Source organism: Tachysurus fulvidraco, chromosome 19, assembly GCF_022655615.1.
Source record: "Tachysurus fulvidraco isolate hzauxx_2018 chromosome 19, HZAU_PFXX_2.0, whole genome shotgun sequence".
Taxonomy (NCBI): domain Eukaryota; kingdom Metazoa; phylum Chordata; class Actinopteri; order Siluriformes; family Bagridae; genus Tachysurus; species Tachysurus fulvidraco.
Genome location: NC_062536.1, coordinates 10630527 through 10654632, shown reverse-complemented (window position 1 = coordinate 10654632; position 24106 = coordinate 10630527). Strand labels below are relative to the sequence as shown.

Genomic DNA, 24106 nt, shown 5'->3' with positions numbered 1-24106 from the left:
CATATCTGTTTCTTGTCTCAAGTACAGTAAGGAGTGTCAAAGTTAAAGGCAAAACCTAGTCATATTTTGCAACCAGCCACAGACCTACAAAATTGTGAGCAAACTTGTGAATGTTTGATAACTTGCTTAATGAACCTGACAGCTTACCTTTCTCATGCTAATCTTGGCTCTTTGTTTTTCTACCTCTGCTTGGTTGAAAGAACTTTCTACAGGATTCAGTAATAAAGTATGAATAAAAATAGTTTGCCTTGTTATTTCCATGCCGATGCACTGATTGCAGGTAGCTGGGTGCATGCGGAGTGCTCTAGTTCACCTGAGTGGTCGCTATGATAATTGCACCACAATGAGACTGACTCAGAGCTTGTTTTCAGAGAGGTAATGTAAGTGAAGGTAGTGCTGCTTTGACAAATTTGGAACATATTAAAACTCAAATAGAGATTTTATTTTATTTGGGTACAGCAGATAATTATTGGGACACATGCCTCAGTTAAATTGGTCTAGCGATGACCTGGTCATCAGGTTCTTGTGTTCTCTCTTTTGGGGTATCAGACCTATAACCTGATCTAACAGAATTTCATACCCTGTGCCTTCAGTTTAGTGAAACAGCCTGACCTTGTCATACATTCTTGCCTACATCCACCTAGTTTAGTTAATTATAAACATTCTCATTAACGTTGATTGAAACAACAGCAGCAAAAACTACCCTGACTTTTTTCATAACTGATAAGCAATGAAAAGTTTGACACTCATGAGTTTGTGTGTTCTTGATTGTGAACTAGCACTTTCTCCCCTGTTAGTCATACTGTATGTGTGTATTTTAAAAACAAACAAACCAAAAAAAACAAACAAAAATAAAAAACAAAACTTTTGAACAGTGTTTTAGACTCATGGTATCTTAAGGCTGTAACCTAGTGAACCATAGTTAACGTATGCAATGATAGAGACTTAAGCACTTTTATATATCACTCTGGATAAGGGCATCTGCCAAATGCTGTAAACGTAAATGTAAATGATTGTGGATACATGCTTTACTACAAAGAAAGAAAAATTAAAATGAAATGGAACTTACAGAAAATTGACTGTAAATAAGTTTAACTCTGGTTTGAATCCCATTGTTTAATTATTTTCCTGTATTGTGAATGTGACCCACAAAGTGCATATCAGTCTTGGTCATTTTATTTACTTCAGTTTCCCCCCCAGATTTACTTACATGGCACTAATGCTACAACAAAGTGCATGTTAAGAAAGAACAAAATAATTAAAAATTGGATTTTCATATTATTCTTATTTTGATACAATCCACAGTAACTGCATAACATTATCAGGAAAATATATTATAAGAGCCATTATGCCCCACAAATTTTTATTCGTGTGCTGTAACAAAAGAATAGTCTATCATCACGGGCTTCATATGGACCATGCTGCTATTTGTGCTCACTGTATGATGGAGTCTGTTCAGTAGCATGGTTCCCCGTTGTCACTCAGGCTGTGTTTAGACTCTCCATCACTGTTACACTCTGTGAGCTGCCTCACAGCTTCACTTCCTCTCGTGCTCCCAGGTGACAGCTCCATCATGGCATCTGGCAGCCGGAGCTCCAGGAGATTCTGCAGATGTTTGATGTAACTGATGGCTGCACGTAACGTCTCCACCTTACTCAGCCTTTTATCCTCAAACTCTTGAGGCAGGTGCTCTCTGAGCCGTGCATAGCCCTCGTTCACACAACGGACTCTCTGCCTTTCGCGCTCGTTGCGTTTACGGATGAATGCAGGTTCAAAGGAGTAGTCGTACATGCTCAGGTGTGTCGGGAAGTGCATGTAGGAGAAGCACCCACTGTATCTGTGGCTGTAGACCGGCTCTAAGTAAGTTTGCTCAAAGTGGAGGCTTAGAGCATCTCTGAACGGAGCATGCTGGTGCATGCACAGGCCAAAAGATAAAGGCTGCACATAGGACCCTTGCTCTGCAATCTCTTGCAAATGGTCAGCAGCCATTTGTCTGCTAAGAGAAATATTATACCTTTTGAAATAAAGATACTTTCACAAATTTCACCAAAAGCTAATTAAATCACACCATCACCACTGACAAGAAAAGTTGATCTTACTTTGCAACAATCTGCTATCCAATTCTTGCAGTTGTTCTTGGATTTGATGTAAATCATAGATACATGATCTCCAGACTCCTTAGTCTCCAAGCTAACAAGTTGTTCCGCTCTTCTGGAATTTTACATGACGGGATACTATGTAGCAGTGGGTGTGGTCTTAACAATAAGACACATCTTTATGGCGTAACCTGCTCATGTCTGGGTACAGATGATATGATGACTTGATAAGAGAAATACCTGCACTACAGTGGGAGGAGTCCATCTCATTTCTGCAGGCTTACTTGCATAAATCTCCTGAAACGTCACACTTCTCCTGAATGTTCTATTTTCAAGCACACACAGAGGCATTTCTGATACAGATGAACAAAAAAAAAATGCCAGGGGGCATTTTGAGAGAAGCCACACTGTGCCCTATGCAGAGAGAGAAATTTGTTGCCTTTGGCAAACTGGTGAATCTAGAACTGGGAGTTCTGTAAGATAAAACCTAAGAAAAATAGCACCATCTGTTGGCAAAGACGAATTTCTACCTCATATACTGTACATATACTGTACATATGACCTGTACTTACAGGTCATATGTACATATGACATGTACATATGACATATGTACATATGACATGTACTTATGTCTCCAATACATAAGTAACATTTGGTTCCTAAATCACATTGGTTACATAGATGTGAATTGTGTGTGATCATGATTTTAATTAGATTTTTTTTTATTTGAAAAGAGTTTTCATGTCAGAAGTACCAAACAAATAAATCAATACAAAAATACTTGTACAAACAGAAGTGCTCACCACTTACTATACTATATTTCTTTGAGAAAATGTTGAAAAACGACTCTATTTTGAGTGCACGCAAGATGATGTTTTGTTTTTTTGAGACTTTTTATTATGTATGTACATTAATGGTATTTTATGACAAAATAATAGTACGTTGAGTCTTCAAAAGCATTTTTTTTCAATGTACAGTATTTGTCACCACGCTAAATATAAATAAGCTTTTTCATTCAACTAGTAACAAATTATAAATGTGATCAATTAATATAAGAAATAAGAGCTAAAACACTCTAAATCTAAAACCTATGCCATATAACGTAAACAAGAATAAGTCAAATAAGATAAGTCAAACCCAATTAAATAACAAGCTCACATAATTAAGTGCACACCCACAAAAGGCAGATCTGGTAGATATCTCTACCACAATACTATCAATATGAAATCTGTAACCTGAAACCTGAAAAAAGTATGTAGACATGATTACAGACATCTCTCTATGAACCAGCAGTGTGCTTAAATTGTTTTTTAAAGCAAACGAGAGGAGCCTATTTGCTTGTGTATAGCAGCAGCACAGTGGAGAAGGTGGCGCTATGGTTTAGTAGGAGTCAAGCAGCAGGAAGGTGGAGTGTGGCATATCTGAGCCCCCCTATATTCCCCGTATATTAATAACATTTCTCTCTTCTTGATGTCTTTTTCTGAGCAGTGATGTGGGTGTAGCTGTGAGCAGAGCAAAGCAGAAAGCAATGAACAAGCTAGAAAGCTTTTTTTTCAAATAGAAAACTATTTTCTTTTACTGACTGACCCCCGGATCTGTTGTGTGCCACACCTATAATTTATTCATTATAACCAAACCCTTTTTTCACAATTATGCAACTCTGCATCAGCATATCAGCAGCACCAACTCCATGATCTTGTTTGAGTTTGCATACCGATAAAGAAAATAGGGTCCTGAATGCTGTTCATACTGACACATTTGTGTATTATCTTTTTTGTATTGTCTTGTAATTTTTTGTCTGCACTGTCATTTGTCTTGTCTTGTCTGTCTTTTTCCATTTTTTGGTAACACTGAATATATAAAACGAAGGCAACTACTGTTAGTCAGTAGAGAGTCACTAAAAGCCTTGCCTGCATGTCTTTTGGTGAACTTTTTGTGATTAAACATACTTTCTCTAAGTGGCTATGTGAAGACAAGTGCAATTTTCTCTGTCTGCACTTTTGCTTGCTTGGCTCCTCAATGACCTAACTTTTAAACTTTCCTACTTAGCACTAGCATTGCCGAGGAGATTTAAAGACTCAATGTGAGGACCTGGGATGTCTTTTCCATTTAAGTAGAAGATAAATGTGTAAATGCCTCAGTCTTCTTTATTGATCTACATCAAGATTTAGTCCTCCAGAAACCACAAGATTGTACATTTTAGTTCTTGCCAAGAGCATATATCACCCAACCACTGTACAGAGTGCAGCATGGTTGTTCTTAATGACCTGACTCCATGAATTTCACTAGGATGAGATTTAAAAAGTTTATATGGGAAACAGCTAAATCTCAAACAGATTTTAACATCACTAGATGTCTTTGAATATTATACAACCTTCTTATAATACACTATACACATTTATCCTTACTGTCATTTCTGTACTTAAGATTTCCTTACTTAAAAGAATTTAAGTAAGAAAATATCCAGTAGGAGTTCTGGAGTGCCTACAGTGACTTGTCCATGGCAACATAAACATAATGATATAGATCTTCTGTATTACTACATATTTACTCTTATTGTGGTGGTGAACCAGCAGAGCCACTGGGCATATATTGACATGTTATTAATTTATTCATGCTGGTATTAAACAGTTTTGCATGTTGGCATCACACAAAGACAATTTACCTCAAATTACTTTTAGATTTTAAAGAAGGCAAAGATTTATTCAGCCTATTTCCTCCACCACTAACTGATAGGCATCATCTGCTTTACTGTCCCCTTCATGTTCCCAAATGTCCATTGCAGTAAATCTCTGTGTTGGAGGTACCAAGGCCTTTCCATCTTTTCTATTACCTATGGATTCTAATTTCTGGAAGAGCAATTCATTTCATATCTCATATTTTATTCCCATCTCTGATTTATGACCATCAGCAAAGTGCAAAAAAAAACTGCACTGATGCTCTGCATACTAAAGAAAACAGACAAGAAACATACTAAAAAAGTACAGAGTCACTGACTTAAGACCAAAAGTAAGACCGCAATTTAATAGGTTTTGAGGCTACAAGATAACTATCTTGTAAACACAATGATTATGTTCATGTTGAACCAACAACATTATGTATGATTATGAAGATATGATTAACATCCATATCTTAATCTGCTGGCTCCAGTTAATTGTTTTTTTTTTTTTTACAGGTGAAGGATGAAATACACTTAAAACGGCACAGGCAATGTTACAAGCCAGAGACTCCAGTATATCTTCAGCATCATTCCAAGATTGTAATAAAGCATAATATCAGCAATACTTACACACATTGGTTCTCGTGGACACAATACGAGAAATGTAACTAATGACTTTAGTATAACTTAAATGTTTAAAAAAAGGTCTTAATAACTGTGCAAACAAATATGTCTTCCACATGAACATTAAACGGAGCACAGAAATTACTGACTAAATAAGCCAGAGTAAATTTGAATGTGGCAGGTGTCATCTGTTTATATCGTGTTCCTGTTTGTTTCTGCCTTCTGTTATTTTACTTTCTGTTTCTTCAGCTAAGCCCTGAACACACCTTTCTTTCATCGAATGAAATCAGGAGCACATCACTTCAGATTCAAGGCTTCTAGATTATGATAAGGAATTTACTTTACCGTTTATCAGTGTTATTCATTATTAATAGAAACATTCTAAATAAAGTCTTGTGCCATATTTAGATTTCTCATGCAGGTGTGTGTTAATCTGTTTATTTCTCATTGGGTAAAGGAGAGAAACTGGGAAGTCAGATTGAACTCATTATGTTGATGAGCTGTTATTTAGAAAATAATATTATTCAGAAAAATCCTTTAAATAAACAATGAGGAGATTAAAGGGATGCTTACCATCAGATTATGAAGCAACCACACAATAGTAAGTATAGTTCTGCATGTAAATATATTTTACATTATTTTTAAATTCGTACCTTCCCTTAATGACAACTTCATTGAGCATAAACCTCATGTGTCCTGTTAAATACTATAAAACAACTGTCATTAAGCAAAAACTTGTTATACACGACATGAGATTAACTTATAAGAAGAATAATTTATCTTAGTGGGGCAATGAAAGAGTTGTTTTTTAAGAACTATAGCAGAACTTTAGAAATATGAGAAATACATATCAAAACCAGGATTCTATATAAAGTATTTAGACGCATTTTTCTCTCGGTGAAGTATCTTCATAAAGGTTCATTGAGATTAAAGTATGTAAACATGCACTAAACTCATTATATGTCCATGTTAGAATGCAATTAAAGGAGTGTGATAAAAAATAAAATAAAATAAAAAAAAAAACAGAAAAAAAACCCCAAATATGACTGCAACAGCAGTGGGAAAAACACTGCTTCACATAAATATTGTGCTATACAGTATATTAGAAGACATTTAATAAAAGCAGTAATAAACTAAATGAAAGTATTCTGAAACTTTTTTATGCTAGAGCCCAGTTTAGTCCTTAAAAACACACTAAAATAAAACAACCACGAACAACAACGAGAAGCTGGATTACTTTTAGAGAGCATCTGCTTTGCCAGAATCCTATATTTCTGTTTTTAGACACAAGCTGATTTAGATAAGAAAACACAGCAGGGATGAGTAAGCTGTTGTAATAGAATTCAATCAATTTCACCATCTATTACTCCACAGAAGTTTACCCAGTGGGATTTGCTGTTGTTTTTCTATTTCTCATGAGTTCATGGATAATATACTAAGCCTTTGCTACTTTTTTTGGTACTGTTTACCAAAAACTGTTTTTGCTACAGTCAAGTAAACAACAGACACTTAGCTCCTGCTTTGAATGTAGTAGTCATGCGGAGGTAGAGATGTAGTTGTTTAGAGGAGAACGAATGGGAAGATAAAATAGGAATAATTGGCTAAATTGGGGATGAAGGAGAAAGAGATTGTGTTACTGTCTGCTTTAATGAAGACTCAGACAGAGATTAATGAGTGTGTGTCTGTGCATCAGACACCCTTGACGGATTTAAATTAATAAATAACCCTGAGAAAATTGACCTAAAGCACACAAATGGTGCAAGACAATTAAAAGCAGAGGACCAAGTCAGCTGAATGTTCTCCCAAAAGAGGTTTTTAAAAGCATTGTCTACTCTGTGATAAAAGAGGAGTGCCAAATCCACTCCAGCTGAAGAACAGCAGGGTTACTTTAAAACATCTAATGCCATGTTTGCAATTAATCTTAGGTCTTACAGCTTACTTTCTACTTGTGATAGTGATTAATGATCTGATGCCATTAATATTACTCACTAAACCCCTAAACAACAACGCATGTGTGCATAGCTGAGGTATGCAGGTTTGATATTAAAAACTAAATCTAAAATGTAACTGTAGTAAACATGCTGTCATGGTCTCATGCTTCTTGATTTGCCCGATGAGCTTGGTTTTATGATCCCAAAAATACATGGGAAAAATAGAAGTAAATCTGCCTTTTCATTTCCATAGCTCTAAAACCCACCATAAAATATGCATTATAATCAATGTTTGCTAGCTATTTTTCTGCCATGCACTGTATCTACATATTTTTTTGCAGTTAAATGTAAATCTCTTAAAGAAAATACTTTTTCATTGTAAGAAACAAGGAAACACACAGTAACTAGCGCTTATTTGGAATTAATTTTGGGTAAAGGATTTAAAGCTCACACTTTTTTCAGACAATTAATTGTTTATTACATTATCGTTATTCATATTATTCATTCAGTGCAAAATTTAGAGGCAATTAGAGTAAGAATTTCATATGCTTACTCACAATATTTCTATTTACACCTTGCCACGAGGGGGAGTATTTTCCTTGTTGCATTTTCTTTGTGAATTTAAATGAGCATCAATGTTATGCACAAATCAGAAAGCCCCAAACTAGTGTCATTATATTTCACTGTCACAGAAGCTTGTCCACCAGTTGAATAGTAGGTCTCCATTACAAAGTGCTTATATATAGTTACTTTACCTGATAAAGTACCCAGTGTTTATAGGTTAATTGTATAAAGGAAGTGTAGTCGATTAACCAGCATTGTGGCCCTGATGTGCAGTAATTAGTGTGCAAATGTATACATTGAATGCACAAACAGTGAGTGTAATGAAATGCTGTGAGGAATTTAATATATTCCCAGAACAAAGTCACATCTGTGGGTATTCACTGAGTTGGAGTGCATATGATCATATTTTGCATTTCACAATTTCTCGCAGTTACCTCTTGAGATCAAACTGAAAGCAAACTGTAGACACAACTAGGCATAAAAACTTTTAAGTCAGTAGAGTCCCATATAAAGACCACTGAGTCAGTCTGTCTGTCACTTATGAATACGATTTTGATTCTTGCTAGGACTACAATGGAATTATTCACCATACTTATTCAGCCTTCTTCTGCTCTCTCTCTCTCCTCTCTCTCTCTCTCTCTCTCTCTCTCTCTCTCTCCTCTCTCTCTCTCTCTCTCTCTCTCTCTCTCTCTCTCTCTCTCTCTCTCTCCCTCTCTCTCTCTCTCTCTCTCTCGTCTCTGTAGTCCAGGTTTATGAGGTCTGCGAGCTGATTTTACACACTTTTTTTACACTCATTGTCAGCTGCTACAAATGCAAAAAAAAATGCCACATTGTTGAGTGTGTCATGCTGTGTTTACTTTAATAACTTTTGTTGCAATTAAGTTAAAACAGTAGGAGAACATGAGGACTATCTGCATGTAGTGTACAAATTGCATGTGACACCATTTAGTCTGTGTTAGTAGGGCAAATAATGTGCCTGTTAATTGCTGCTGTTAAATCTCACTTCATAAATGCATGCAGATGGTGAAAACTGGGATATATGGGATGCCTAGTTTTCTTTTTTGGAAACACAGCAATTTAATGGACATATTTTGCACACCAGCTTGATCAAGGCACATTAATGTGTTTCTCAGCATTTTTTTGCAAATTGGGACTGTAGTAAATCTTAATTATAGCTATTTCTAGAGTCATTATTATGCTATGTGGCCAGCTCATTAGCGATAAATATAAATTAATTTGAAATTCTGTAAAGCTGCTTTGAGACAATGTCTATAGTTATAGAAATGAAATTTAATTGAATATCAGTGTACACTGTATTACGCAACAGTGCAACAGTAGAAACCGCACTGAAACCGTATTCTGTGTCCAAAAATGTATTCCATTCCTTTTTATGCTTGAATAGCAGACAGACGTAAAAAGCATTTTACTGCATGTCGTACTCTGTATGTATGTGAATGTGACAAATAAAATTGATTTAATTTTATTTGATTTGAAATGTGTCAATCTTTTGTGGTTGAAGACAAAAAAATGATTCAATAAAGCATCAAAGAGCTTCAAATCATGCAAAAAAAAATTGTGACAGGAGTGTAATATGGGTTCAGTAATAATAATAACTGCTAACTAGTGTGAATTGTCTGTAGGCAGTTGTTAATCAACATCTTTTTTTTTTTTTTGCATGCTGCTAGAGCACTTCCTGGCATCCTGGCTGGTGAATTGACAGATTTGACATTGACTGAGGGCTCTCAAGACACGGCTCAGTCTGCAGTTAAATGGAGTGCAGGGCCTGCTACTGCCTCTTAAGCAGCAGTGGAAAAAAGTGGAAGCACCCCCATGGACCGGATTCTGAGATTGCCTTTAACAATATCCTGGAGCTAAATTACTGGGTACCATGTTGTGTAAACTGAAATTTGAAAGTGCAAAATCAACTTAAAGCAGGCATTGGGTAAGATATTTTTTGATTGTTGTATGAGTAATCTGTCTCACAAGTACTACACAAAATACAACGATCAATGACTAATCACATAAAAAACAACAGACTTTGGGGATTTAAGACTTTGGATTATTGTTCAGTCCTTGCAACCAATGGAGTAGAAAATCTCTAGCCTCTGGTTTACGACAGTCCACCAGCTGTTCTTGGCAAATGAAGCTTTTTAAAACAAAGAAGTAGAAATAAAAAAACACAGACAGTTTCCTCTTTGTGCCATTTGTGTGTACCAGACTATTTAACACATTAGTCAGAGACTGAATATTTTGACTGTAAAAATAAAGTATACATTAAATCATATTTTAAATAAATATCTAAATACAATGCACACTTGTGCAAATATGACCATTAACTTTATCGGATGAGCAATTCTCCATTTCCTGTGTAATACAATTTTGTTGGGTGACACAAACAAAATAGCTGTTGTAAATGAAGTTGGATTATCAGGAGGAAGGATGATATACTGAGATTTGTCCATGGAACAAAGCAAGTCAAAAAAGTTCAATCTGACAAGCTACGTCTTTGACATTTCAAAGTCTGATGCTCACTGATACTCTGACATTAAAAGAAAAGTGTGAAAGAGATGAAGAGGGAGACAAAAGCACAACTTGGCTTTCAGTAGAGCCAGGAATCAATATGACAGGACTGTTGCACATCCTTATGGCTTGCGACAATTGAATAAATATGACAAAATTAATCATAACATAGCTTAAAAAAATGGGAAGAGGCTATCCCACTTGAATATTAGCTAAGGAACGCTTAGAGTAAACCTGCAGTAGAATATTGAGAGTTAACAAGACTTGAATAAACTTGAATAGAAAAGCCAGCACATACTGTTGGCACAGATGAATTGTCTAAGAAAATGTACATCTCTGTTGTAACCTTGCTATCTTACTCTTTAATTTGCTTTACTTAAATAAATTTAACTTGTTGGAGAATTGTTCATAGCTATTTAATCTAACCATTCATGGTTAAACGTGATTGTTTCTGTGTGCTGATAATTGCACTCCAAGGGCACATCAACAACTTAGCTAGTTACTTAGCTGTCCAGATATCAGTGTACATCAAATTTGCTAATTACATCCTTTCTAATCAAAGAAACTATGGACTAAAACAATAAAAGTGTTAATTTGGTAACTGTTGTTCAAATGGATATTTTCTTCTAAGAAATGTGTTCAGCACAGCATTTGTGGTTCCAGTCACTACTTTCACAGTGTGTGGGAGAAAATTCAGAAGAGGTAATAGCATGAACTCTCTTGAACCCCACTCTTAAATAAAACGTTAATCAAAAAAAGCATGGAACAGCGTAATTCCTGCCCCAATGGGTCTCTATGTACACAACTGTAGTTCCCATTTTTAGCATTATGTGTAATAAAAATAGTTTGCTAATAGACTGGGCAAGACGAAAACACCATCCAGTGATACAACATCTAGAAAAGTGACCTGACATTAGTTTGTTAGTGGGATTTAAAATTTATTAAGCTGTTTGGCTCTGTTCCACCTGCCTCTATGGCTGAGCTCACACTGCCTTTTCTGAACCTGAACACCATAAAACAGACACAGAAAAAGAATTCTAAAGATAACAGCAGTGGATTAATGTTTTTTAATGGTTTTAACATGGACAAGAAAATCTCATTCAACATAAGTCATGCAAATTGTTACGAATTTGCACGTGAGAGCATGTTGCAGTGTATATGCCTGCATTATAAGACATGAAATACTCTGGTGTTACTCTTGTTTTCTGAGACTACAGTCAGTAGAATTGACACAACTCAGACTTGACCCAGGCTCCAGCTGTAAAGCTGTAATGTAAAAGCAGTGGTTTATTTACCTAAGCTGACCCAGCTATTCTAGGTTTATTCTTAAATTTTATCTATGCAAGTTTTATAATCTCAGCCTGAATTTTTTACTTGAGCAAAATTGAGAAGAATAATAGAAAAAATTGAAATGGTTATATACTGTATGCTATAGCTGCTTTTTTTTTTGTCTTTTCTTGAAAAGCAGTAAAGAAAAGTGGAGGACTGTTATGTTAGTTATGAATCTCTATGGTCTTAGAGTTCAGAACTAGTGAGTCTAGGGATTAGTCACAAGTAAAATATTTTGAATGTTGAACAAAATGTCAGTTTAATCCTTCAGACATAGTTTCAATAAAGAGCGATATTGACTTTCCTTTTTTTGTAAGAGCTGATTCAAGAATTTATGTCATGTCTTTTCTGCCTCACTGCCCAATCTTGACCATTTGTACTGTTGCCTGGTTATTGTTATGAACACGCAAAGAAAGAACAGCATTCAGTTTACTGTAAGAATCACCATAACAGAGCACACTGCTGTAATTTTTTTTTCAATGGCATTTAACAGTCAAATAAGACATTCGGGCAGTTAAACTGCACATATTTTAATGCTCTCCATATAGTAATAATACTGCAGTAAATTATTAGATTAGACTATCAAGTAAATGAAATAAAATTCTGTATTTTTTTTTTGAATATACTGAATATGATATATTCAGCTTTTATTTTGAAAAATTTGAAAGAAATATAGCAACACATTAAAATTTTCTACTATCTATTATAATTATTATCATTTTCTAATGATCACTTCACTGATAGTTAAAGATAAATTTTGCTACATTACGTTCAGATGCTTTTCTTCATTGTGTCTTTAGATCTGCATTCTAAGAAGAGCTTTATAATCATATATTGTGTTAAACATGTAAGGAATGAAACATAATGGGGTTTGTTGTGTTCAGGTGAAGCATTTCCTCTTATACCACCAAAATATTTCCACAATAATAGGTGGTCATACTTGTAATCATTTAAAGTATTAATTATCAGTTACTTTATAAAAGTTTCTCATAAGCACTTTTTAATTTCCTGTGCTGAATTTTCAGTATCTCAAATCTCAATGTTATAGCTTTTTTGTTACAGTTAACCACTGACACTGGAGACTCAAAATAAAAATTCTAAATAAAAATCTCAGAGCAATCTTCAGCATTTCAACAGTTACAGGTGAGAACACTTCAGGTCTACCATACAAGTCATAGCAAGACATAGCATTATTAAAATCTATTGAAAACCAGCACATTAATATAAATATTTGCTCTGCCTTGCTGGATCTACTGTTAAAGCTGTGATATTGCAGCAGATTTTTCAATACCTTCAGACAGCCAGATTTTACAATTCAACATCACTATGTAATGGTCTGTCTTTTTATAATATACAAGATACAGATATATAGATTCATATCTGTTATGCGGTAGCTGATAAATGTATTGATTTTCCATCATGACGATTCTGTTGACGATAAATAAATGATAATGGGAAGCCCACAGAACCCAGGTGGAAATTCACAGGTAGGACAAAATCATCATCTTACATTTCACACATTGTGTATAAACCTCTATTTCTGTTTCACACACATATTAAACATTGATTGACAAACACAAGTATGGAGACAGGCACACTGCTGGGTATCAGTGATTTTTCAGCCATGAAATAACAAAACAAATTGTGGTCTGTTTTGCTATGAAGGTGAGAGTACAGTCACCTTCAGGACACAAGGAGGAAAAAATGGATCACATTCTTATTTGGGTTTAAGATTACAGTCTTCAGAAGTAAAAAAATATATATATTTTATATAAACCTACTTGTAGTATAACAAGTAAATTGTCCTGCTGTGGAAAAATAACTGATCCATAAACCATTTTTTTTAATTTTCTGAAGCAAGTACACAAAAATACAAAATATTAAAATGTAATTCTTTATTCCCTCTAGCATGACATTAGCTACACTAAATTTATGCTTAATGTAAGACTTTTGCATTTCAGAAAATCCCATTTTTTACTAAAACACCTGTAATGAGAGCCACGATTTGTGTAATAATGCTGTAAAATAATTGACCTAGAAAGTAATATTTTTGTCCTTCACTATGGATCTTTAGTCTAACCGGTCTAATTAGTCCTGTGTTCAGTGGCAGCATTGTTCTACAAAAGTGCCATTTTGTTATGCATCTAAGAGCTACACTGATATCCATAAAAACCACTTGTTCATGGCAGTGCCACTTGGAGCTTGATGGTCAGAAGATTACTGGATTGTGTCCAAACCTGCATGTGTGCTTTTCTTGCTGTGAACTGATTTACAGTGAAGCCAGAACAGAGAAAGCCATGAGAATCAACCTTTGTGTTTCTGCACACATGTGGGTGGACCCCAACTGAGCTCTAGGTCAATTCGACATTAGGTATAATACGTGATGGTTTCCATGTGACTGAATAAAAGGGTATTTGTAGATATTCAGAATGCGTAGGAACTGTAAGAGAAAAACACAACAGGGTAGTTGTGTACAAATAAACATCTTCATTTTGACTTTGATTGAAATTGATAGTTACTCTTATCAATGTACAAATTTAATAGTAAAAATTGCTAAAAATATACTGTATATGCACAATTGGAAGCACATTTGTCAGGCTGATTTGTCAGTTTGTTGGCAATCAAGAATGTCATAGCTTATGGATACCCAATAATAAAATATCTTTGGAATAATATAATAATTATGATTATTGTCAGTGTACAGTTAGCTAGTGTTGTTGCATTTGTAATACTAGCATTTCTTGTAAGATGTAGACTAATGTTATATCATAACAAAACTTTAATCTTTGGAAAATTAAGTACAGCTAGCTCATATTGGCGTATGTGACAAAAAACATGACAACAAACAGAGATCTTTGCAATAAAAACAACAGTTTGAACTTCAATTTTTGTCAGACCTCTGAACCAAAGTTTGGTCCATGAGCACTTTCTGAGTTTTAAATTTGACTAAAACTTAAAAACAAGATTTTCTGCACAAACTCTATATTTAACTTCTTATCTTAACTTCAATCATTAGTCATGATTATAATTTAATCATAGTTTAATTTTCACTAAATGACAAATGCTTTCTGTCCAGTGGTAATTCTTCTAAGCCAGTCAGTGGTAGCTATATTATCTTTTTTTTTGTCTCTGGACATAGATTCATATTTTGCCCCACTTTAGACTTGAAACCCAAAATAAGCACTGGGATTAAGCATGGCCACCCAAATATTAAAAAAGTATTTATATATATTTTTTATAATTTATATAATATTTATTTCTTTTTATAAAAATGATGGTTTGAATAAATCTCATACAATATTATATTGCATACTTAAACATATTACGAAATCTACGTATTTTGCTTAGTGGGAGACCAAACAAAGAAATCCATTGTAACTTTGTAGTAACTTTGTTTGTAATGGGAAAAACCTGCATACAAGCTTGTTCACAAGCAGAAAACAGGACCTGGCTTTGTGCTCCCTAAGAGTCAATAACAAAGATTTCTGAAGTTTGCATATTGGATGTGAGTGTCTGCATGGTAAATGGATTTAAATCACCCTTCACCATTTGTCCATTTCAGCAGATTCTGCGATATATATGTCTCCAAGTTTGGATACAAATCAAACATTAGCAGAGCAGGGTTGATGCTAATATATTTAAAAAAAACAAAAAACTGCGGAACACGAACCAGTAGTACTGTACATCTACCAAATTAAACCCAGGAGCTCAATTCTGCCATCCTACTGCTTCTCAAGTAAAATGCACAGAACCCAAGTGTCCTTAAAATGAGCCAAATGCTTATTTTACTGGTCATTAACATGGTGTAGTCAGGAGACTGTAAATGGATGTTTGCAGGAAAACCAAGTGTCTTATAAAAAAATCAATTCTTAAAATACAGGATGTGGTTTTAAACTTAAGTGTAAGAAGTTTTAAGAAGTTCCTTGAGCCAATCAATTTTACTGATATGCTGACATGCCCTGACAGAAAATGTAATTTCCTTATACTGGGATCACACTTTCATACTCTGATGCAAATCTTGGCTGAATGTACTAGATGAATGCCCATGACTCAGCTATAGTCAACTATATAGTTAATTCATGGAATTATAAGAAAATAGAACATTTAATAGTCCTGAAAAGAAAAAGGGATGATACACATGGGAAAAATATATTTTCCAACACTGTGAGCCTTCCCTGCCATCTCAGCCAATAGTCTGGCATCTTTGAAGTTCAATCTCAGTGATTTGGCAGCTCTAAGATGCACACCATTTGTCTGGCATTGTTGATGTGAAGAATGATGGCATACCCAAAACTCAGAGGCACGACCTGGCAAGATTTAATTTCAGAGCAAATGTTTGGCAGTACTGTATTTTGAACATACTGTGACTAGTGGTCACATGGTCTCAGTAGATTTTTGAAAAGCAGATTTAGTGCTTTTCCCAGAGGCTTCCCATTCCTTATCATTGTGATCAGTGTCTGATGTGTGCTTGGTAACAGGTACCAGTGGGTAGCATTGTGGTTTTGCAGGGTTTTCTGCAGTTTTATTTTGAGCTCTGCATGTTCTTATTGTGCTCGCAGAAGTCTCGTCTATGTTCTCTGGTTTCCTCCTTCCTCCCCAAAATTGGGACAAAAATTGCCTGAACAATTGCACAAAATTACACAAAAAAAATCATACAATTATGAATGAATGCTTTAATGTGTGTGTTTGGGGCCCTGTAATTCTGTCTCTCAGATATGCCACCTGCTTCAGGATCTGGTTGACTGGTTGCAGTAGAATGCATAATGCAATAGACACCATCCTAATAGCCCAGCAACATTAAGGCAAGACTAAACATCCACTCAGGTTTCCAGCACACCTGTAACGGCTTTTAGAGGGAAATTAAAAGTCACAGTATAAAGAACTTCCTTGTACTTGGCAGCGTGTTAACATTGTTCCATCTTCTCTGAACATCACAACTATTTGCAAGTAAATTGAGGACAATTAATTACTCACAGTACAAACCTTTAATCCTGGTCTATTCATGAACATGTTCCTTGTACTTCTGGTCATGTTGTTTTATCCCTCTAGAATTACGTGTACTGGTGTCCTGTATTGTTATCATCCTTGTCTACCACCTTAAGACTAATAAGTATTTTTTTTTAAACTGTGAATGTGTTGTTTGTCCTAAATGCTTTTATTACTATAAGTTGTCAAGAGGCTCCTGTCAAGACTCCTATAGCTCTAGGACATAACATGGTGTCACCATGATTCATGTTTATATGTTCAAAATCACTGAAATCTCAATTTGTGCAGTTATAGAGTTTATGCAACCACAATAGCTAAAGTCTGACTCACTCTGAGTATTAACCAATCACTGAATGTTTTCTTACCAAATCCATGACATGCTGTTGCATATCAAATGACCAATAAGCCCTATGGATGTGACATGAATTTTAAACTACTCATTATGTATTTTCTTGTTGTTTTTCTGGTTTGTGCGCTTTTATGAATACAAATTACAGATGTGTTTACTGCAACTCTTTCCTATCTGCTTATGTTTGTATATAAGTGCAGAAGTAAAAGGATACAATACCGTACATGTGCTGGCCACTTGAATAAACTGGTAACTGCAAAAATCATGAGATAGAGAAGTTACCCTGATAAACACACTGTTGCTTTTTCTTAGTTAAAAAAATCTTGGCTTCATCTGTTTGTTAATTTGGACCAGGAGGGATAAAATGCAAAGATAAAATTTTTTTATTGTTCCAATCTGAAGTCAGACAGTAGGTTGTTAATGTTTGTGTAGAATACAATATAAGCAAAAAGGAAACATATTATGCCATAAAAACAATTTATTTTTTCTGTCATAAAGCAGACGTCACTGTGATCGTTCACAATAGATACCGATTGTTAAGTTGATGATGGCGTGGCATAGATTTTACAGACCCAAATGCATGGATAGAGACGAATCATGGTTTATTAGACGAAAACATAACAAAAGACAACCGAACTTGAATAAACAAAATATAAGCCAAAACAAAGGGGGGCACGGTGGCTTAGTGGTTAGCACGTTTGCCTCACACCTCCAGGGTTGGGGTTCGATTCCCGCCTCCGCCTTGTGTGTGTGTGTGTGTGTAGTTTGCATGTTCTCCCCGTGCCTCGGGGGTTTCCTCCGGGTACTCTGGTTTCCTCCCCCGGTCCAAAGACATGCATGGTCGGTTGATCGGCATCTCTGGAAAAATTGTCCGTAGTGTGTGAGTGAATGAGAGTGTGTGTATGCCCTGCGATGGGTTGGCACTCCGTGCAGGGTGTATCCTGCCTCGATGCCCAATGACGCCTGAAATAGGCACAGGCTCCCCGTGACCCGAGAAGTTCGGATAAGTGGTAGAAAATGAGTGAGTGAGAGAGTGAGCCAAAACAAGAACACTTAGAAACTACATGACATTACAGACAAAAATAAGGTTACTTAAAACATGGAAACAAAACATAAACACCACAGCACACAATGACAATCACAGAGCACGTTGTGAACAATGACTCGCCAAACAATTGACACACGAGAAAGGGTATAAATAACCAACCACATTAAGAGTAATGGGAAACAGGTGAACTCCTACAAGACATAATCACATGACGATAACATCAATTCACTTGCCAGTGCCCCCAGTGCTCCCACAGGAGTCCCAGTCTCTGACACTGATACTATCATTTGATTGTATATTGGATTCAACATGAACATTAGAGCATGATATAAGGCAAGCATTGGTTTTAAGTCTGCCATATTAAACTTTTATTGTGGATGACACTGATGCCTTCACCGAAAACAACAAATCAGGTAGCACCAGAGGTGATTGACAAAAAATGAAAGGAAAACATTCAAGAGTAATGTTACAAAAGAAGGGAGCTAAATAATACAACAAGCCAAACAAGAAACCTGTAGAGAAGATGAAAAAACTAAAGAATGCTGGGTTTCTAACCAATGTGAAAATAAGAGAAAGTAACAACATATTTTTAACACATTGAAGAAATTGACAAAGACACAGCATCCGACAATCATGGAGTCTGAGGATCGAAATGGCTGCTTTCTAAAAAAAACAAAACAAAAAAAACCTTGTTATACACAGATAGTTAAAGTTATATTATTTAAGAGTATTTAAGAATATTTAAGAATTATTTAAGAATATTTAAGAACATATGCATCAACTACAATGTTGAAGATGTCCCATATCTGAAAAAGGAGCAAAAAACATTATTTGATAAATGTGCAATGATGATTATGTATTTATATATCTGTGTATTTATAAATCCATAACTGTTTATGCATGCCATTGAAGTAACAAGCTTTCAGTAACAATGTCTGCAGAATTGCACAATAGAGAATAAGGATTTGAATATTTTAATTCTTAATACAGGATAGAAGATAGGAATCTTCAATCTTGAGGCAAATGTTTATCATTTGCCCTCTAGTTTAATTAGAACAAATAGGCTGATGTGAATTAAACATTAATGGATCATTTAGCATTGCTCTCTCAATCATTACACACTGTAATAGGATTGATACAAAATGTATTGTTAGCTTGAAAATTAAATAACAAAAAGTAGAAGCAAGAATGGTTAATGTAATAAGGGACAATGTAATATATGACATTTGCAGAGATAGAGTTTATTTGTACTGAATGTATGTAACATCATATATACTATATAATATTAAATTGGTCTGCCCTTAAAGGTATTTTAACTGGTGTATGTTAAAAGTAAACTAGAGCATAACAGTCATGCTTTACTGTGTATGTATGTCAGTTGTAAATAGTCCAGATTTAGGCCCAGTAAAGTATCTAAGACAGTCAGAAATAAAGGTTATTTTACTTTTCCATGTCACTGGTGGTACCATGCCTTGAATCTTAATGTATACATTTAAACTAAAAACATTTTAAAATAATTTATGGTACATGTTTACTCTAAATCTGTTAAATAACTCTAAAAGTTAATTACTTGCTTAAGAGTTAATTAAATGTACAAAATGTGCACTTTTGGTACCAACTCAGTGACAAGGAAGAGTGCAGTTTGGTCATCAGAGTGAATTTTATATATATATATAAAGTATATATATATAAGTATATAACTTATGTATTGTATCAGAGCTGATAAAAAGCTGATATATGAGACAAAATAATGTAGCTCAGTGGCTCAATTCTATTTGTATTCTATCCACTAGCCATATCCCATTCATTAATGCAATTGCTAAAGGCAGTTCATTGGACTAGAGGGTACTACAACTACATGGCTAGAGTTGTTATATCAGTAAGGGAAGAGTTTTCACAGACGTTCATAGATTTCATTTTTTGGCCTAAAGAATTAGATTTGTTTGAAGAAAAAGGAATACTAAGACAGAATGTTGAAGACAGATGGACAAACTATGCATTTATTTCCCCCTGTATCAGTGGTACATGCACCAACATGAAACAAAACATAACCACTTTAAATTGTCTTTATTTATAACCATGAACTAATAATTAATAATTTAATATTAAATTGCAAATATTGTCACAATTCAGTCATGGAAGTTGCTTTTCTGGACCTTTGTATGCTAGGAATTTTGTATAACCTGATCTTTTCATGTCAGTACCCCTGATGTATGCTAATGTGGAGCTGTGTGTCGTGCTGAAGATGTGAAGCTCTTCATGACACAGAAACCAGACACAGACTTAAGTAAAAGCTACAGCAAACCAGCAGTATAGGTTAAAGCATATTCTGACATTTGGCCTTTTTTGATGATTCATAACCAGACTGACTTGTCTGTAGCTACTGTATTTGTGTACGAGAGTGAGGGCTTGTGGACACTCGTGAATATCAATTCTGACTGAATGGCGTGTTTACAATCTCTCTCTCATTATTACCAATATGGAGTAGAGTAAACCAAGCGGTCTCATTTCTCAACCAACAATTAAATGGAGGGGGTGAGCTGAAACTGAAAGGTTAAACAAATAACGATTTGGCTGCAGTAGGAACCTGCCACATGGCGTCATTAGCAATCTGATAATAGGCATGATTGATCCTAAGTGTTCATTCTCCATTTTAATGAGATAGTTCCTATCGAAACAACATGCATGCTGGTGACAATTCAGCAAAATTGTTATTCTCTAAGAAGCATTAGGTTGATTAGTTGTGCAAACACAGCAACAAAACCAGACATCTTTTCATTAATAACCAGTTTAATTACTCAGTATAAGAAAGTGGAAAAGCCTTGTTAGCATTATTAGACTTTCTATGATTTATAGCATAAAAGAGGGAAAATACTTATTAATGGTGCTATAGGATACAAATCTCTTCTAGAGACAGCCAAAAATCCAATATTAAAAAAACATATTTTAGATTAATAAGTGATTTTATTCATAGGAGATCATGGAGTGTATATAGAACAAATTAAGAGGGTGGGGTGGGCGGTGGGGGTGGGTGGGTAAGATGGTGGTAAATGCAACCAAGTCGACAATCTACACGGATGAAAGTACAGGAGAAAAAAAAGAGTTTTTACCGTTTTTTCCTTCATACAGATAAAATTATGTCGTAGTAGTTATAGCTAAAGAACCATAAAAAGCAGAAAAAATGCTCATATAGTGGAAAAAAATGCTTCACACAGCAGAACATTTTAAAACATGGACCTATTGCAGTAATGTCTGTTTGTCCATGTTGGATGTTTGCTGTTTTTCTTCCTCTGTCTCAGATAACTGTATAGATATGCATTGGTAGACATTAAATAAATTCACACAAGCCACAAAGAACTGTAGCAGGGTAACAGACAAGATAGAACAAAATGAAAAACTGTTTAATTTTATTTAGTAAACTTTTTACATAGGCTTTATTAAGACCTAAGTCCTGACAGCTGTGTTTGAGCAGATAAAGACAGTTTCCGGAATCATACTGTTTGTGCATCAGCATGTATCTAGCTATGAAATATCTCCCAATGTAGCTATAAAAATAAGTCCAAATGTTCTTACAAGGTGACAATATAGTTATAGTTCTCTTTAAAAATGCTCATACATGCTAGGAGGCAAAATGCAGTCTAAGTTAATACTTATAATACTTATTTGTACTGTACACTGCACTGAGAAGCAAACCTGGGTATCTGTTTGACAGTATCACACTTTAACCTACTCTGGATTTTTTTTTTTTATTTGCATTATTTCTTTTTCCAGTTCAAGTCATGTAACATTATAGCTAGTGGAATACACTGAAAAAAACAACAACAAAGATTTCTCTTCCAAAACAGTTGATAATGATGATAATGTTTTTTGGATGCATTTTTTGTTGCTCAAAGTGCCGGTGTAGGACTCAAAACTGGACCTGTTCAGTCCCTCACAAATCACATATCTAGCCATTACTGAAGTTTGGCAGCTACATATATCAATAGACTACATGTACGTGTGCTGTAGCCTAAAGCCAGTGCCTGGGTAAACAATCCTATAACACAGGAGATAAAGAAAGAGAGAGAAATGGCTTCATTGCCCAGCTGTCAATAATTTGTTTCATCTAATGTGGAGCTGTCATCTTATAAGAAATATAAAGTTTTTAGTACAGGGGCAGCCAACCTTCTGTCCAGTGGGCAGGTATAGCTGCAGGTTTTCTTTCCAAACAAGACTGGTTAATGGGTTGGCCTTCAGTCAAATCTGAGGTTTGGCTCTTGTTTAGTTGCAATGAAAACTGCAACAACACTGGCTCTTTGTGTATAAGATTTAATGCCAAGTCTTATGGTATTGAAAGATCAAGTGAAGGAAGTTCCAGTTTCACTGAGAATGCACTTTCTGCTAATTAAAATGGGATTATTCAAATAATTCTAACTGTACTTTTCAGTTTCTCAAACTCAATCACAGTAGCAGATTTACCAGTCAAATCAAGAAATCAAGAAGTTTTTATTGTTATTTTAACCGTATGCAGCTGATACATAGGAGTACATAGTGGAATAAAACAATGTTTCTCCAGGACTATGGATATATAAAACAATACGGAGCTACCTAAGACAACACAGAGCTAAGAACTAAAAAGTGGACAGTGTGCAACCCAGTGCAAGCAGTGCAAGACAAGGACAGTGCAAACAGGCAATGCAATTCTCACAGGACAAATACATAAACTAATGCCGACAGGTAATTTTACATTAAATGCCAACAGGTCATTTAAACTAATTTCCCTAACCTGCGATTCTTACAATAGCATGAATCATATGTAACTTCACATAAACAGAAAATAGTAGAAATGAGCAGATATATACATACAGACCTTGGGTACCAAAAAACAACCCCCACAAAAATCTACACATATAAAAAAATCATAAGTTGTCCCATAATTTCCTCTAATGTTAAGGTGTCCCAAAGCATGTCATGTGAAATTATCCAATGTATCTTTTTCATTTTATAGACATATCTGACTGTTATGTATTTGATGCCACTTAAGTAATCACTATTTACGTACATTGTTTTTAATGCTAGATGGATTGGTCTCAGTGTTTCAGGACAATCAAAAAATGCAATAGCTCTCAGTTCTTCAGGAAGAAACACCTTAATAAGAGGTGAGAGGAGAATGACCAGACAGGGTCTGAGCACGGATGAGCACAGATTCATAGAAACAGCACAGGAGAAGCTATGAACGAGAGATGTGATTTTTTTCAAAGCCTATTTTGTATTTTTAACCAGATATATAAAGTGTGTTCACCATTTACAGTCAGAAATCTAGCTAGAATTGAGTCAGAGGGCACACAATGGTTCTCCACACAACCTGCTGAAATAACCAACTACATAGAGTAGTTCACCATCACTGCACATGTCCATTCAATTACGTTTTCATCCAAATCCCTGACAAACATGATTCCTCCTTTCTGTACAACTGGCACATTTGTGGAATCACCACAGCATCACTGGTGGCCTTCTGTGTAAAACATTTGATGAGAACTGGCAACACAATTTGTGTTTTCCTTGTAGTCTCCTCACATTGCTCAGGGTTACGTACAAGCTTCCAGATTAATCTCCCATGAAATTGAGTAGGGTGATCCTGTTTTTGCAGAGGGCAAGTGCTATTTGTTGTGAGGTGCACAGAGTGACTTCAGAGTTGAACTACATGCTTCAGAACCGTAAGTGCAGCAAACTGTTAGAGGAGAGAAAGAGAAAAGCAGTTACAACGACATGGTTAGAGAAAACACTGTGGACAGTGATGGAGTAGATAGAAAAGAGTAAAACAGATAAAGCAAGAGTTTCTATCAAGTGAGATGACTTGGCTATTCATGATATTCACTGTGGGAAACCGGTTATGGTTTTAAACAACTGAAGAACATATACACAAAGATGGATAAGAGGGATTCTTAAAAACAGCAGAGTCACATGAAAGGAATCTTGGCAAAATTAGTTTACAGTAGATGCCGTGTGTATAAAGAAACA

At 35.2% G+C, this 24106-nt stretch overlaps 1 protein-coding gene across 1 annotated transcript; it reads right to left on the bottom strand.

Annotated features, from left to right (window-relative positions):
* Positions 1 to 1455: 1455 nt before the first annotated feature.
* LOC113645661 (achaete-scute homolog 4) lies at positions 1456 to 6070 on the bottom strand. Its single transcript, XM_047803722.1, has 2 exons — positions 6033 to 6070; positions 1456 to 2014 (listed from the first exon to the last, which is right to left on the bottom strand). Exons 1-2 carry the CDS (start codon positions 6068 to 6070, stop codon positions 1456 to 1458), a joined length of 597 nt encoding a protein of 198 aa, XP_047659678.1.
* Between the last annotated feature and the right edge of the window lie 18036 nt (positions 6071 to 24106).